At 44.7% G+C, this 16907-nt stretch overlaps 4 protein-coding genes and 1 non-coding gene across 5 annotated transcripts; 1 reads left to right on the plus strand and 4 right to left on the minus strand.

Moving 5' to 3' along the window:
- Window positions 1-348: 348 nt before the first annotated feature.
- Window positions 349-687, minus strand: LOC119816568 (histone H4). The gene has a single exon (XM_038333316.1). It carries the CDS (start codon window positions 658-660, stop codon window positions 349-351), a length of 312 nt encoding a protein of 103 aa, XP_038189244.1. The 5' UTR covers window positions 661-687.
- A 1422-nt stretch (window positions 688-2109) lies between these two features.
- LOC119816544 (histone H2A type 1-E-like) lies at window positions 2110-2502 on the minus strand. The gene has a single exon (XM_038333290.1). The coding sequence runs from the start codon at window positions 2500-2502 to the stop codon at window positions 2110-2112; it is 393 nt and encodes a 130-aa protein (XP_038189218.1).
- Window positions 2503-2779: 277 nt separating this feature from the next.
- On the plus strand, window positions 2780-3177 carry LOC119816552 (histone H2B type 1-M-like). The gene has a single exon (XM_038333298.1). It carries the CDS (start codon window positions 2795-2797, stop codon window positions 3173-3175), a length of 381 nt encoding a protein of 126 aa, XP_038189226.1. The 5' UTR covers window positions 2780-2794; the 3' UTR covers window positions 3176-3177.
- A 4673-nt stretch (window positions 3178-7850) lies between these two features.
- On the minus strand, window positions 7851-7932 carry Trnas-gcu. The gene has a single exon. It is a non-coding gene; the product is annotated as a tRNA-Ser (tRNA).
- A 6906-nt stretch (window positions 7933-14838) lies between these two features.
- LOC119816566 (vomeronasal type-1 receptor 4-like) lies at window positions 14839-15756 on the minus strand. Its single transcript, XM_038333314.1, has one exon. It carries the CDS (start codon window positions 15742-15744, stop codon window positions 14839-14841), a length of 906 nt encoding a protein of 301 aa, XP_038189242.1. The 5' UTR covers window positions 15745-15756.
- Between the last annotated feature and the right edge of the window lie 1151 nt (window positions 15757-16907).

Genomic DNA, 16907 nt, shown 5'->3' on the forward strand with positions numbered 1-16907 from the left:
TTAACACTTGTTACCTTCCTCTTATACTTGGAAGATTTCGAAACTTAAGCTAAACGTTAGGGAGTGAAAGCAGATAACTAGTTAAGACCCATTATTACACTGAGGCCTACAGCCGGCTGTGCACATGTGCATCTAAAATCTCAAACCTCCGCGTTTATAAAAACCCTCGGACCCCCAAACTCAGTTGGGTTCTGGGAAGGCAGAGTTGGGCCTCGATCCCAAAAACCCAATCAAGAACGGTAGTTCCTATAAAACCTTCTGTAAAGTTTCACTGGTCAAGCTCCTTTGTTGAGTGCGTGGTGGCCCTAAAAAGGGCCTTTGTGTAACAGTGCGCAAACCTCTGGCAACTCAGCCGCCGAAGCCGTAGAGGGTGCGGCCCTGGCGCTTGAGCGCGTAGACCACGTCCATGGCGGTGACGGTCTTGCGCTTGGCGTGCTCCGTGTAGGTGACCGCGTCGCGGATCACGTTCTCCAGGAACACCTTCAGCACCCCGCGGGTCTCCTCGTAGATGAGGCCGGAGATGCGCTTGACTCCTCCGCGCCGGGCCAGGCGGCGGATGGCGGGCTTGGTGATGCCCTGGATGTTGTCGCGCAGGACCTTGCGGTGGCGCTTGGCGCCGCCTTTGCCCAGGCCTTTACCACCTTTGCCTCGTCCAGACATTGCTAAACCAAACGAGAGAACAAGACTGATGCCATCCCTGAAACAGCAGTTCTCTCTTATAGGCAATGTGCGGACCGGAGTGAAAACAGGAAGCGCCAGGCGGAAGTGCCTAAGGCTGGAGGAGGGGCCCTCAGCAGCGCAGGAGTCCCGCGGCCTTTTCAATTCTATTTTACTTCATTTAAAAATAAAGTCTGTATTTCACCCTTTACTGTGATTCCTGCCCAACCCTTAAACAAGAAAAATTTAGCATTATAGGATATACATGGAAAGGAACCAAATTCTGTCATCTCACATTTACGTTTTTCCGTTTAGCATTTTGTATAGGACGATGCTATTTAACTTGAAATACCTTTTAATGAATCCAATAATAAAGTGCGAAAAAAATCACTAATTGAGCCGCGCAGCTAAAATTCTTTAAGTGTTTTAGTGAGGGAATCATTTAAACTGCTGTCATTACTATTTTTCACTCTTATTTTGAGACAGTTTCCTTAATGAATTTGACGTAATTGCTGTGTAGAACAAGCTGGTCTCGAACTCTGAGATCGACCTGGCTCGAGCCTCGCGAATGAGAATATTAAAGGCTTGCAGCACAACACATGGTTTTATACTTTTTAAGTCAGACAAATTTCGAAATAATTTAAGTACGGAGAAGTAAAGCGAAACTATATTTTTGTGATAACAGATTATAAATGATGAAAAAATTTCAATTAGAAGTTTCAGGGAAACCAGATTTTTCGATTTTATAGTATATTAACCTGTCCGCGGCCCCTCTCACCCCCCGCCTCGTCCCCGAGACGGTTTCTCTATTTCTGATTGTCCTGGAACTCTGGAGACCTGCTTGTTCTCCGCGAGTCTCTGCCTCCCAGGTGCTGAGATTAAAAGGGCGTGTGTCACCACTGCCTGAAGTTTACATAAATCTTGTCAACGCATAAATTTCACACGGGAGGTGGAGGTGGCTTCACAGACTACTAAGGAAAAAGCGGCTCCACTTGCCGAGGAGGATATAGCTACGCAGAGCTCTCCGTGACATAGAAGGAAACAAACAAACAAAAAAAACCCCCTGACCCTAGCGTGAATTAGTGAGTCTCTAGGCATAGACCGCCAAATCCAGTGGCAAGGGTGTGGCCTATTCTTGTGATTCCTGAAACACCGAGTGCCCTGCCTTCGTAAACTGTACCCTTACATACTTTCGATAGGGGCAAGCTTTGTGCACTGCCCTGGCAATCAGACTGTGGCATGTTTCACCTCTAGCCCTGTTGTGTCCGGAACATTTTGGTACTTAAGTGTTTAATTTACTGAGCCTGGTTTGCTGAAAGGGTACAAGGGTCGTGCTATTTCCGTACATCTGTGTTTCACTCGATGAAAAAGGTAAATGCCAAGCCTCTTTTTAGAAAATGTGGGTGGCTCTGAAAAGAGCCTTGGGTTTGTGTTAGAACTAACCAATGGAAGTTATTTCCCCTTGGCCTTGTGGCTGCTCTCGGTCTTCTTGGGCAGCAGCACCGCCTGGATGTTGGGCAGGACGCCGCCCTGCGCGATGGTCACGCGGCCCAGCAGCTTGTTGAGCTCCTCGTCGTTGCGGATGGCCAGCTGCAGGTGGCGCGGGATGATGCGCGTCTTCTTGTTGTCGCGGGCCGCGTTGCCAGCCAGCTCCAGGATCTCGGCCGTCAGGTACTCCAGCACGGCCGCCAGGTACACCGGGGCGCCGGCGCCCACCCGCTCCGCGTAGTTGCCCTTGCGGAGGAGGCGGTGCACGCGGCCCACGGGGAACTGCAGGCCGGCCCGGGAGGAGCGGGTCTTGGCCTTGGCGCGAGCCTTGCCGCCCTGTTTGCCACGTCCAGACATCGCGAACTAACGTGTATAATAATTTACCTACTGAACTGGAAGAGCAGTTCAATCTTTATATTTACACAGTGGCGCTAAAAAAGAAGACGTGGTATTGGTTAGAAGTTTATTTTCATATTAACCAATAGAAGTAAGGACTTGGAAAATTTGTCTTGTGATTGGATAAAACGAAGTTCAACTAACCAATAAGATTGCGTCTCAGTTCTCACCTCATTTGCATATGGAAATCTATATAAGGAGAGCGTTCGCTTGCCTGTGAACGTTGCCAATCGACGTTATTGAAAAAACTATCATGCCTGATCCAACGAAGTCCGCTCCCGCCCCTAAGAAGGGCTCCAAGAAGGCCGTGACCAAGGCCCAGAAGAAGGACGGCAAGAAGCGCAAGCGCAGCCGCAAGGAGAGCTACTCGGTGTACGTGTACAAGGTGCTGAAGCAGGTCCACCCCGACACCGGCATCTCTTCCAAGGCCATGGGCATCATGAACTCGTTCGTGAACGACATCTTCGAGCGCATCGCGGGCGAGGCGTCGCGCCTGGCGCATTACAACAAGCGCTCGACCATCACGTCCCGGGAGATCCAGACGGCCGTGCGCCTGCTGCTGCCCGGGGAGCTGGCCAAGCACGCCGTGTCCGAGGGCACCAAGGCCGTCACCAAGTACACCAGCTCCAAGTGAGCGCGCCCATCTCTCTCTTAAAACCCAAAGGCTCTTTTCAGAGCCACCTATCTATTCGAGCAGGAGAGCTGTACAGACAGCTTGGGATAAAACTGCGGCAGAGTGACTCAGTTTTCCTGCTTTGTCTACACCTTTCTTTGTGCTAGATATGTTCCTCTGCATCCACAAACAGCAGTCTTATTCCCAGGAGATTTTGCTTGTATCAACCATAAGCAAAGTCCACGAGACTATAAACTTTTCAAAAATATATCCTCTTCTGTGGAGCTGTCAAGGATAATGAGGTAGAAATGTCACCACAGGCTCGTGGGCCCCTCTATAAACCTGTTTGTGCTATAAATATAAATATAAATATAAATATAAATATAAATATAAATCTCCAGGGTATGCGGCGTGTAAGACGGGTGGCGGGGTTGCTCATCTTCCTCATTTGGACACACCATCGCCCTATACCGGAGCCTTTATAGAGAGAATAAGAATAGTGTGGGCTGACTGAAAAAGAATGTGGTGCAAGGATCTTGCCCTCTGGGATCCCATGAAAAGAGCATGCCCTATTTTAAAACGAAAGGACAGAGAAAGGCTGTGATCAGCCAGCTAAATGCTTATGATAAGACGTTTTGCAGAGCTTGCATTCTAGAAAACATCAGATGGTTGCACACATAACTTGGTTAAGGCGAGAATAGTTTCAGACTGTCTAAAGTGCATGAGCAGCCAGCCTAGACATGGGCTGTAAAAATAGTTTTATGCCTGATTTGACAGACACTGTCCCTAGGTGTTGTTTCTGATAAGACTGTTCTGTAATTTTTTCTTTTCACCCTGAATATTTAATGAGAAAGTAAAAATGGGATCTGGGGCTCTGATGCTGGCCGAATGACTTAATGTGGTCCATATGCTGTATAAAGAGTCTCTCTGGTTGGTAGAGAGAACAGCTGAACTCTCCGATGTGCGTTCGTCTCTTTCTTCCTCAGCCGACTCCGCACCCCCTCTTTGGAACCTGAACCCCACTGAAGCTGGATTTCAGCAGAGAACTGGAAGGAATTGTTGGCCCTAGGGGGAGTTGGCAGAATTGGGGTTGTTCCATCTTGAAGAGTAGCTGAGAAGCTCTGTCTCCATCTTGTGGCCATTTAGGATAATGTAGCTGGGTTTTTAGGTAACAGCATATAGAAAAGAGCCCAGTTACAGCAGTCTCCAAGGCCCATCTCCCTAATCTACTTGGGGAGAGAATATGTAAATCATTTAGGTTTTCCAACTTCTATAGCAACTCTAACCAGGTTCTTCTGGACTAAGTGCCACCTAGTTAAAGACGTGAACAACGACATACTAACTACTGGTTAAAGGCCACATCTGCAGGATGACCCCAGTGCCTTCAAATGACCTCTTGGTAAAACTCAAACAAAGCTGACAAAAGATGTAGTCCCTGAACTGTCAACCTGTTAATTTAGGAACCCTGTCCCCAGCTGTCTAACCTGGGTGAGGCCATTCTTCTCACTCTAACTGTTCGTCTCCCTCGTTCAAGCACGGAGCTCAGCCTCTTTCCTCACTCTCTGTGGTCTTTAAATTTTTCCACGGGATTCATGGCTATTCAGCTGTGCTTATTTTTGATGTTCTGTAAAACCCTGTTTATTAGTTTTACACGTAGCCGTGTACAATAGGTAAAGACATACAGGTCTTCTCTTTGTCTCCTTTGTGGATTAAAATGACTGAGATTAAACCTGTTCTGCCTGTTGCTGCTCTCATTACCTTCCTGGGATCCTTCCTGTTTATGAGTCGTGTGACCTAATTATCATAGTAGTTGAGTCGTACGTGGGTCACCTGATCTGAGAAGGGATCCCACAGCATGGCTGCTGCATCTTCTCTGAAGATGTCTAATTCTTACCTTTGAGAGGAAGGGCAGGCATGGGGGGCTCCTGTGGCCAGGATCACTGTGGGTGTGTGGACAAATAGTTATTCTCTTTCTTGTTGGGAACCTTCACTCAGTACGGCAGGGTTTCTGTGTCCTGACAACAGACACTCATCTTAGGAGCGGTATCTTCTCTGACATCTTGTTGCCTACACACCTCACTGATACTGCATTTTCTAGCCTAGGATCTGAGATCTGGCATTCTGTTCTATTCTTGTCCATTTACTTACTAGCTTCGCTTTCCTGCTCTTGCCACTAGAGGTGAAATACCTTGGGAGTTTATTTTAAAACAGGGGTAGAGCATATTTTGATCACTTAAGTTTGCTTTGTGAGATATCAGCTGAGATACCAGCTAGGGATATTGAGGGAGACCAGCTAGGCCACTCTGGCCCTCAGAAATTGGAAGATAATAAATATTTTAAGCAAGGAAGTTCTAGCTTGATATGCTACATATCAGTAATGTAAATGTAAGTAATAAATAAGTTGTAACCATGCTGTGACATAATTAGGCAGAAATGCTAGTAGTAATACATATACAGCAACAACGAACCCACTACATAGAAACAAAAAGGCAGGAAAAAAAAACACATATGATTCCCCACCAAGGTCTATTCCCTTATTTGGTCACTTCTTTATGCTTGACTAAAACTCCAAGGTCCAACTATCAAAACACCAAGATCGAGTCATCAAAATACATTATTTGGCTACATTGGCTAACATTACGTGACTTAAACTCATCCTAACACAGACTCCCCCTTTTTCTCCTTAAAAACTACTCCTGCAAAAAAAAAAAAAAAACCCAAAACAAACAAACAAACAAAAAACCAAACCAAAACAAAAACCCTACTGCTGTTTTTACAATCCAATCCAGAGGCAACACCCCCACTCTCTTTTCTCTTCTCTGGGGTAATAAATCTCCTTTGTGCAGAGAAGTGGGGGTCTGGGTATGTTCTGTGCCAACTCCAAGTCCCCTGAAGTCAGTATTAATGATCGAGATGATAAACCGGTGTTAGGAGAACAGAAAGCTGTGATGACTGTGAGAGCGGGGCTAGGGCTGGCTTTGCACAGGCGATGCCTTTGTTGCCCATGCAGGTGCTTGCCTTGTGATTGTTTAAGCAATTATTTTGTGAACTCTGTCTTGTGTGATGTTTTAGAGCCCAAAACTTGAAAAGAAGCCTGCTGGGTGTTGTGGCACTCGCCTTAAATCTCAGCACTCAGGAAGCAGGTAGGCAGATCTCTGTGAATTCAAGATCAGGCTGGTCTACCTCAGTGAGTTCCAGGAGAGACCCTGTCAAAAATAAAAACAAAACAAAACACATACAACAATAGCAAACAAATAAATAAAGAAATGGCCTATTTTGTAAGGCAGAAATTTTGTAAAATGCAAAGAAATACAAATTATGAGATAATTACATGACTCTTTGGTTGTTTGCTTGGTTTTTTTTTTTATTGTTTTGTTTTTCAAGACAGGGTTTCTCTGTATAATAGCATTGATTGTTCCAGAGTTCACTTTGTAGATCAGGCTGGCCTTGAACTCACAGAAATTCTCCTGCCTCTGTCTCCCAAGTGCTGAGATTAAAGACACGCACCACCACTCCTGGCTTACATGGCTATTCTAACAAATTTCAGTGTATTTTTAAAAAGTTTATGAGTATTTAAGAGTTTTGCAGTTAGTAGTTTTCTTAAAACAATATTTTTAGTTTTTGAAAATTTTGTACATGTAGACAATGTATCTTGATTGTACTACCCTATCTAAATCTCCCCAGAAACAACACCCCATATGTCTGCCTTCCATCTTCATGTCCTTTTTAATTAATTAATTAATTCACCCTTTGAGTCTAATTAGTGTTTTCTATATACACATGGTTGTGGGCAACCTACTAGTGGCCACTCCCATCCAAAGAACGTGACTCTCCCTTCCCTAGCTGTCAGTCATCAGCTAGGGCTGCAGCCTCTGAAGTCCCTCTCCCACCTATGCTGGAATCTTTAACTGCCTCGATTGTGCACAGATGTGGCAGACAAGGCATTTCACAGCAGCCCCGCCCCTCCACTTCGCTTCTGTTTCTTACATTATTTTTGCTTCCTCTAACAAGATGTTCCTTCAGCCTGGGGCAATTAGTAATTCTAAGGACAGACAGGTTGGCAGCAAATGAAAGCATAATTAGAGAATGGAATTTGTAAGATTCTCGGCAGTCTACTGACTAGACAGATCCAAAATGCACGTGAAAATATAGCTTATGAATCATTGTGCACAAAGTATGTAAGCAGTAATAATTTCAGTCTGGTATGGTTGTTCTGGGGTGTGTGTGTGTGTGTGTGTGTGTGTGTGCGCGCGCGCGCGCGCGCGCGCTCTGACCATTTGTTTCTAACGCTCACAGAAGTGCTGATTTCTAACAGAGGGACTGGTATATGTATGAAAATGCCATAATGAAATTAAAATGGAGTAAAAAAGGGACTTCGGCTTCATTCTTTTCTTTCTCATCCCCTTCTTTCTCTTCCCTCTATTCTCACCCTGATTTCTTGGTCCAGGAAGAAACTCACCAGAAGAAAGTGCATTAAATTGATCAGTCCGGGAACTTCGCTCACACCCTAGCCAGCAACAAGCATCAAGTTAACTACGATGGTTAAAACCCAGAGTTTAGTAAGACTTAATATGCTGGAACCAAGCGGCCATCCTAAGCAAGTCAGGACTTGAGTTCATAGATATTTACAAATCTCTGGCAAGATTTGAATTTACAACTCTTTATAAACCTTTAGTTTTAAATAAAAGACCTGAGTCGACGAGGATGGGATTCGAACCCACGCGTGCAGAGCACAATGGATTAGCAGTCCATCGCCTTAACCACTCGGCCACCTCGTCGGGACATACCAAATGCATCACGTGGCTCAACCAGAGTTTTCTAACACCACATTGTGGTGCTCAGAGCGACATTGGGGGAAGTCGGGGACACGTACTTCGTCCCCAGAAGAATGAACTAGAAACCGAGAAAATAAGAGGGGCGAAAAAAAAAAAAACCTCCAGCAGCAACAACAAAAGGAGCAGGGATGTGTGCACTTTCGCAGTGTTCAGAAAAACAGTCACCTGGATAGGACCTCCGGGAAGGAGCATCTCTGCAGATGTTGGAGCGTGTGATCGACGTGCTGGAGAGGGCGCCCCCTAGAGCCCGTGAGCGCGCGGGTTCCCACCCCTGTGTGTGTGCTGCCGACCCCTCTGGAAGCTACTTCTAGGAACGTGGTCGCTGGCTCAGAGTAGAGGGTACTCAGGATCCGCGGGTTCTTCTGTTTAGTAGGATCCCTGGACTCTTCTCCCAGGCTATCGGCACTAGAGGGGCCCTGATTTCTTTCTGGCTTGCCTAGCTGACATTTGATTTTTCCAAGGAACGCGGAGCTTAAAAAAGTACGCGTAAACACACGCACACACGCATGCGCGCGCGTGGACCGAGGGGCAGGCAGAAGGGCCAGGTGGAAAGGAGGGAGAAACAGAGTGGGTAGACGCCCCGAGCTACAGGATGATTCCGGAAAGGAAAGAGGTGAAAAATGACTAGTTCAGTTGTTTTTGTTTGTTTTAGGATATGACTAATGAATAAAATAAATAAACGTGGATAGGGATTACTGACTAATCAGGGCCAAAAACGTCCGCTTGAAAATGAGTTAACAGCAAATTTTTTTGTTGTTGTTTTTGCTTTGCTTTTTGTTTTGTTGAGAGAGGATGTAGCCTAGGCTGGATTCAGGCTCGTGACAGCCCTCCTGTTTCAGGCTTTCGAGTGCTGGAATTACAGGCAGGAGCTACAGTTTCCTGCTTGAGAAGTATGTGTCCTCCCTCCCTCCGTCCCTCCCTCCCTCCCTCTCCCCCTCCCTCCCTCCCTCCTTCCTTCCCTCCTACCCTTCCTTCCTTTTTCTCTCTTTCAAGATTTATTTTTATTTTCGTGTATGTGTGCGTGTCAATGTAGAGGTATACATACATGTGCATGCGGATACCGGGGGAGGGGGGGCGAAAAAGGGCGTGGGATCTTCTGGAGCTGCTGGGAACGACACTCAGGTTCACTGGAAAAGCAAGAAGGCTGAAACGTCTTTCTAGCCTCGGACAGCAAGTTTTCCAAGGAAGAGAAAGGATTTTCAGAGGAAGGCACAGAGCAACAGTGGACAGGCAGGACGATACGGGTCAGATGGAGAATGAGTAGGCGGCAAGTTAGTAGCTGATGCCACCATCCCTCACCTGGAAAGGAAGGCGTCAGGAAGATTCCTCCCTGGGTCCGGTGAATCAGTCACCGCTGAACACGGGAAGAGGGAGAACCCGGTGCCTCACTGTTCAGTCAGGACTCTTTTCCTTAAGAATGCACCAACATCTTTGTGCTTGCTTTTGTGAATTCAAGAGTTGCAAAGAGTAGTTATTTTCTTCCATGAAGAGCCTTGTGTTGTGGTCTTGTTGCATGACCTGCTTGGTCCAAGCAGTGTCACCTCAGCTCTGAGGTTCCCATCACCTTGCTCTCTGTGCCCAGCCTGATTCTGGTTTTTGCACCAAGAGGAATCTATACTTCACTGTCTTCCAAAAAGTCATTTTCTGATTCAAAAATTCTGATTCAAACTAATCACATGCTTTAAAGTTTCACTTGCTTCAAAATATGTGTAAGCAAAACAGTGATCTTATTTTTCATTTAGTAGTGGCAAAGGTTTTTCACTATTTAGTATTAAAGTAATTTATTAATTTAGAGACAAGGTCTTTCTGACCTGCAGCTTGTGATTGTCCTGCCTCAGCCTGCCTCGGGCTGGGGTGTGCACCACTGCCATTTGCTACCCGTTTCTGTATGTGTTCATGTGTGTGGGAGTGCATCTGTGTTTGCATGCATGAGGAGACCAGAGGATAACTCCAGTGTTGCTTCTTATAAGCAGTCCACCTTTCTCTTAGAGGCGGGGTCTCTCACTGGGACCTAGAACTTGCCAAGTCAGCTAGGCTGCCTGTGCCCCTTAGGGTCTGCTTGTCTCTGCCTCCCCAGCACTGAAATTACACACACATATGGCATGCTGGGCAAAAACCAAACCAAAGTGAGAGCTCTGGGGCTCTCCTGCGGTCCTGATGCTTAAGGCAAGCACTTTACTAACTGAGCCATCTCACCAGCTGACCACCCCCGCCCCCCACCGCCCCGCCCCCCACCACAATTTTACCCCCGCCCCCCACCGCCCCCCCACCACAATTTTACCCCCGCCCCCCACCGCCCCTCCTCCCACCACAATTTTACCCCCCCCCCCCCCCCGCCCCCCCACCACAAGTTTACCCCCGCCCCCCACCGCCCCGCCCCCCACCACAATTTTACCCCCGCCCCCCACCGCCCCTCCTCCCACCACAATTTTACCCCCGCCCCCCACCGCCCCCCCACCACAATTTTTTTTTTTTTTTTTTTGTCGCTCTTGTTAGTTGACCTGCTTTCTGCCTTTTCTTCCACGGTGTTTTCTGAGACCGGATGCAGCTGTGATGTAGCTGTATCTGCTGGGGCCGGATTCCCCACGACCCATGGACCTCTACATTCATGGTTTTGGGATGGTTTCCACATGCTGTAAAGTGAGGTTTCTCTGATGAGGGGGATAGCTACATTTATCTGTGGGTCCCCAGATAAGATGCCGGTGTGGCACAGTGGCGGTAGTAGATCCTTTCCTAAGGCCCACAGCGTCAGTATTCCCTGGGAAGCTGGCTAGGTATGTAGCACCAGGCATGTTTTCCCTCCTGTGGGACTTAAGTCCGACCAGACAACTGACATGTGAGTGCCACTTGCTGCACCTTTATGCATGTTCTAGCTAGTTCTACTGTTATGTCAGCTTGACCTAAGCTAGAATCATCTGAGAGGAGGGAACCTTAATTGAGAAAAAATGCCTCTGGAAGATCCAGCTGTATGGCATTTGCTTAATTAGTGATGAAGGGAGGGCCCAGCCCATTGTGGCTGGGGTCACTGCTGGGCTGGTGGTTCTGGGTTCTGTAAGAAAGCCATGATGAACAAGCCAGTAAGCAGCAGCCCTCTGTGGCCTCTACATCAGCTCCTACCTCCATGTACCTGCCCTGTTGAGTTCCCGACCTTCTAATCCCAGCTTTTCCGTGTGTCTGCGTGTTTGTCCTTCATTCCATTGATGCCCCCAGTCAGGTTTCCAGGACCAAGCTGTGCAGGAGGTGACAGAAGAATCAGATAACCTGGAACTGGAGTTACAGATATTTGTGAGGCACCATGTGGGAGCTGGGAGTCAAACTCAGGTTGTCTGCAAAAGCCACTGAACCATCTCTCCAGTCCCGATATTAAACCTTAACGAAATGTATGGTTTACAAATATATTCTTCCAATTGAAAGGATAGGTTGATTTTTCGTTTCCCTTTTTATTTTTATTATATTTATATATTTATTGAGAGAAGATCTTGCTAGGTAACTCAGGCTGGCTTCAAACTTGTGACCTTTTCATCTTAGCTTCCAAGTGATACAATTATGTATTACCAAGCCCAGATGCTTTGAAATATAACTACATTGTAGAATGGCTAATTTGAATAATTAATGTATGCATTATCTCACATACTTTACATTTTTTCCTGTGATAGGAACACTTAAAATCTACTCAGCAATTGTCAAAAATATAGTACATTGTGAGGACTGGAACAGTGCTTTAGTGGTTAAGAGCATTGATTGCTCTTGCAGAAAACCCACTTTCAGTTTCCAGTAACCACCTGGCAGCTCTCAGTATCTGTAACTCCAGTTCTGGCTTCTGCGGGCAGCAGTCATGTGGGTGGAAAACATGCATATATGCCAATAAAATAAGCATACACAAAATATATGTAGTACATTGTTATTAATGGTGGTAATCATAGTCCCAATGTTGCTTCATTGGTCTCGTGAGTACATTCCCCTTGTCTAACTGGTTAGTTTTCCTTCTGTGCTTGGGTTTGGGCCCAGAGACTTATGACTGCCAGGCAAGTGTGGTACCGCTGATCCTTTGACCAGTATCTCCCAGAACTTGTGAGTCCCCAGTCGTGGTCCCATTGTTCTGTCTTCTTAAGAATGTAAACCCTTATATAACTGAAATCAGGTGGCATTTTTCAATGTCTGCATATTTTACTGAACATGCTGTTTTCAGATACCAGGATTTCCCCCCTCCTCCTCTTCTCATCTTTTCTCCTTTTCCTCCTCATTCTTCTTTTCCCTCATCTTCATCTTCTTGTCCTCCTCTTCTACTTCTTTTTCTTCCTCCTCCTCCTATTCCTCCCTTTTAGGCTATGAAAGAGCTGTTTTATTTCTCTCCCGCATCACCACCTTTATTAAAGGTTGATGCTTTGCTTTTTGTTCATTTTATAATTTCTCTCCTTTTGTGGTGATGATTATTTTTTTATCCATTTGTTTATCTCTTTCAACATTTTTATTTCAGCATGCAGAATAGTTGGCTTCATTATGGCATTTTAATACTTGCTAGGATTTTGTTAACCCTCTCCCCATCTCTTCCTCTCCTATTGTTCCTCATTTCCTACTTCCACCTAAAGCCTTAGGATTTCTTTCTTTTAGTGAATGAATGATATTTCATTCATTTTACATATGACAGTTTTATGCATTGATCAGACACTTAGGTTGAATCCGTGCCACTAATGAATGCTTTTACGACTAAACATAGGAGTACAAGTGTCTCTACCATTCAGATTTCATTGGATTATAAAGAAGAAAACTACACTTATCTTAAAGCAGTCAGTGACTCTTAGAAACAGTGCATATCTACAAAATCACACCCGAATGTTTACAGTAAGCCAGAAACCCTTCCATGTTCCTCTCCTGTCATGTCCTCAACAGAGCAGGGAAATTCCCTGCCATGAAAGACCCTACCTTGGCTCTTCCCTGCCTTCTACCAGTTTGACATGCTATTCCTGCCAATGGGAGCACTGACCAGCACTATTCCTACATCTCTCCGATCTTCAACACAGCCACCAAAATACGTTTGAGCCAGGCACAGTGGCATATACCTCTAATCCCAGCAGCTGGAAAGTTTGAGGCAGAAAGATCAAGAGTTCAAGGCCAGTGTGGTGGTTTGAAATGACCTCCATTAGCTCATAGGGAGTGGCACTATGAGGAGATGTGGCCTTGTTGGAGGAAATGTGCTTTTAGGGGGTGAACTACAAGATCCCAATTGCTCAAGCCAAGTCTAGTGTGACATTCACTTCCTGATGCCTTCATATTCAGATGTGGAAACCCCCAGATCCTTCTCAAAGCACTGTTTCTTCCTGAACACCACTGTGCTTCCCACCGTGATGATAAAGGACTAAATGCCTGAAATGTAAGACAGCCCCAATTAATAGTTTTCCTTTATAAGAGTTGCGGTGGTCATGGTGTCTCTTCACAGCAGTAGAACCCTAACTAAGACAGCCAGCCTCTGCCTTAAAGCAAGTTGAGGCCAATTTATGTTACATGAGACTGTGTCTCAAAAAGAAAAAGAACAAAAGAAAAAGAAAAATTTCAATGGCCAGAGTGTTTGTTTTTATTTTTAGTTAGGTGTATGTGTCTGTGCACATGAGTACAGATGTCTGAGAATTCCAGAGGTGCCAGATCCCCCTGACCCGGAGCTGTCTGCAGCTGTAAACTACTCTATGCACTGGGACTCAAACACGGGTCCAATGCAAGAACAGTATGTGCTGTTTACTGCTGGCTTAGCTCTTCAGTTTCCTCATAGTTTTTAAAAATAAAAAAAAAAACTCAGAGAGGTAAAAGGAAGTACTTATTAAACTTCTGCTACTCTAGTTTCTCTCCAGTGTAATAATTCTTATAGCTATTTTACTCTCGCAAATGATGGAAAGCAAATCTAGTTAATGATATTACTATATTCCATTATTTTTACTTTATTTTATTTATTTTATTTCATTCCATATCAATACATTTTGAGCTTATTTATTATCTTATAAATACCATACCAAAAATCTTTAAAATTTTTCAAATTACATTTATTTGTGGGAGTGGGGCATGCACGTGTCATGGCACACCTGCAGAGGTTAGAAGACAGTTTAAGAGAGTCAGTTTACTTCTTTAACCACATGGGACCTGGGGATCAAGCTCAGGTTATCACCTTCGGTGATAGTGCCTTTTCCTGCTGTGCCATTCCCCCAGTCCTAAATGCCATTCTGTTATAAGTGTGGAGCTAGGGATATGTTTTCAGTTGTGTTTTTCTCTCTGATTTGGTTCTGGACGTTGAACCTGAGCCCTGTTCATAAAGGAAGTCACTCTGAGACTGAGTCACTCTCCCAGTCCTGCCTGGACATTTTCAAGTAGCTAACAACTGCTCATCTTGTTTGATATTTAGGTAATGTGTTTGGAATGTTATATATAATTTGCAAATTGTGTATCTCTAGTGAACACCTATATCTGAAGGATTAGTTCTAGAAATGAGGCTCCCGAGTCAATGAGATTCAATACAGTAATTTGTGCAGGTTCCTGTTACATCACTCTGTAAATCTACACTACCTGAAGCTTAGTGGAGAGAGACCTCCATCTGTCTGTGCAGAGGTCACACCAAATGTTCACAGATGATGTAACAGAAAAAAAAGATCCCTGGGTCCCTTTAGCCCCCCAGGATCTTTGTGTCAGATACAGGCTGCTTGCCACAGCTCTACTTTGTGAGACTGTCTTTACCTGGTTAAGCTTTTCTTACTTGATTGAAAAATAAATACAAGGAGAAGAAAATACTAATGGCCATTTGAAACCTTTTCTTTTCTTTTCTTTTTTTTTTTTTGACGCGATCAGAACAACATGGCTTCTCAGATCTTACTGAGCGTGCCAACATTTAGCCAGATGTCCATCCCTGTGAATCAGTATCCACGGACTGAGAACTGCATAACCAAGGGTCAGAAATTCTTGAAAATGCATTGTTAAGGAGTCATTCTTCCAAGAGAAAGATAAATGTAAAGAAACGAAACAATCTGTCCAGTAGAAGAAAAGAAAACAGAGCATCAGAAGGAGGGCACTCTGAGCAGCTCTCAGCTCAGGGGGAGTTCTGTAGAGAAGCTTGGAGTTCTGGAGGTAGAGGACATGCTGGTGGTGCTTGTGGAGAAGAAGTACCATGTAGCCACTGGCCCCTCCCATGGCTCCCTGAAATACAGCATCTCTCAGGACCATGAGCATAAGAAAAATGTTGTTTATTTTCTGACTTTCTTTTCTGAAATAACAATATTGATCATTAATACTCAGTTGCAGTGTGTTTGTACCTCTGTTCCTGATGGAATGGAGGATGTTCATGCTGATCACAGAATTGAGAATCCAAAAGAAAAGCAGGGAGAGAAGCACATACCCTGGAGACCTCAGTTTGAGACTCCCCCACCAAGAGGCTCTGGGACTCATGATGTTGGCCTGGACCACAGTGAGGAGACCGCTGGTGCAGATGGAGAGTCCACGGGCCACCCTTCTTAGATAAACAAGAATGTGACAGCCTAAGTCCCCTAGGAAGTGTCTCAGACCTAAGGCTTCAATTGTTATTTGCATGCCCTTGAGCAAAAGCATCATAAGATTTGTAAAAGCCAAGTGGATGAGAATAAGATGTATGGATTTCTTTCTAGAGCCTGCAAAAGTACATATTTGATTGACAAAAACAGAAACATTAGCCATGGTGCCAAGTCCAGTTAGAAGAAGAAATATTGTTATTTCATCAACATTCAAAACCATTTCTAATTTCATGGGCAGAAAATTTTGGATCTTCCAAGTCGAGTTTGAGGAAATGATGTGTATCTATAAAATATACTTTATGTCATAGTGTGTTTCTGGTATATAAAAGACGTCCCTGACATGCATTGGAACAATTTTTCTATCTAAAGAATTACACTTTCTTTTTTTCTCTTGTTAGTCTTTATGGGACATCTTGTACCTAAAGTGGGATCTGTGGGAGAACATAAAAATATTTGAAATTACAAAGCATACTTATAATAGCAAATAGACTTCTATATTAGCAAATTACATTGTATGTTCAGATGTTTACATATTCCATGTATTTTGAACTTCAACATGTGTTTAAATAAAGTCAAGTGTTCACCAACCTTGCTTTTCCTGTTGAATTTTGTTACCACCCCTGTGATTCAGTTCCCAACAGCAGCTTCCCTTCCCCTCTCTCCCTTCTGCACACCTAGTGAACAGACACTTTGGTAAAAAATTGTGTCAAGCATGGTGGCTCATGTCTGTAACCCCAGCACTTGAAGAAGGGTGAGGCAGGAGGATTACTGGGGATTCACTGCAATTACATTCAGCCTGACCAACACAGAGAGTTTCAAGTCAGTCATAGTCACATAACAAGACCTTGTCTGAATCCCTACCCCAAGAAAACCCTAGAACACCCCCCAAAACAAAACAGCATCAACATTAGCCTCTTTCAGAGTGCAAGGCTTTCCTTCTTCTGTAATGTCTTTTGTTTTGTTACTATGTGATTTTTCTTTTAAAATGAACATGGCAAAGACCTGTTTTATGTACTTTCTCTAGTTACTGTGTCTTTGATTTATATATCATTATACACCAGAGGTGTAGGTCACTATGCCCGTCTTTTATCTTTTATCCTCAAGATCTCACTGGCAGCAAGAACTGTGTGAACATTGACATGTACCTTAGTCTGCGATGACACAGCCTCATGAGTGGAAACATCAGGTACCTTCTTTCAGCCTCAGTTTCCGTGACTGCAGAATGAGAGGTTACAATCTGTAGCCACACATTAAACAAAGCATGCTGTGATTTGAAGTCCACAGTCCATACTGCGCTAAACCACCAGGCATATTGGTTAGTACAGTTATAACAAGGAAGTTCAAATTAGGGCTGATTAAAAATTTAGTTAGAGATCTAGAACCCTAAGAAAAAAA

This window comes from Arvicola amphibius, chromosome 6, assembly GCF_903992535.2.
Source record: "Arvicola amphibius chromosome 6, mArvAmp1.2, whole genome shotgun sequence".
Classification (NCBI taxonomy): domain Eukaryota; kingdom Metazoa; phylum Chordata; class Mammalia; order Rodentia; family Cricetidae; genus Arvicola; species Arvicola amphibius.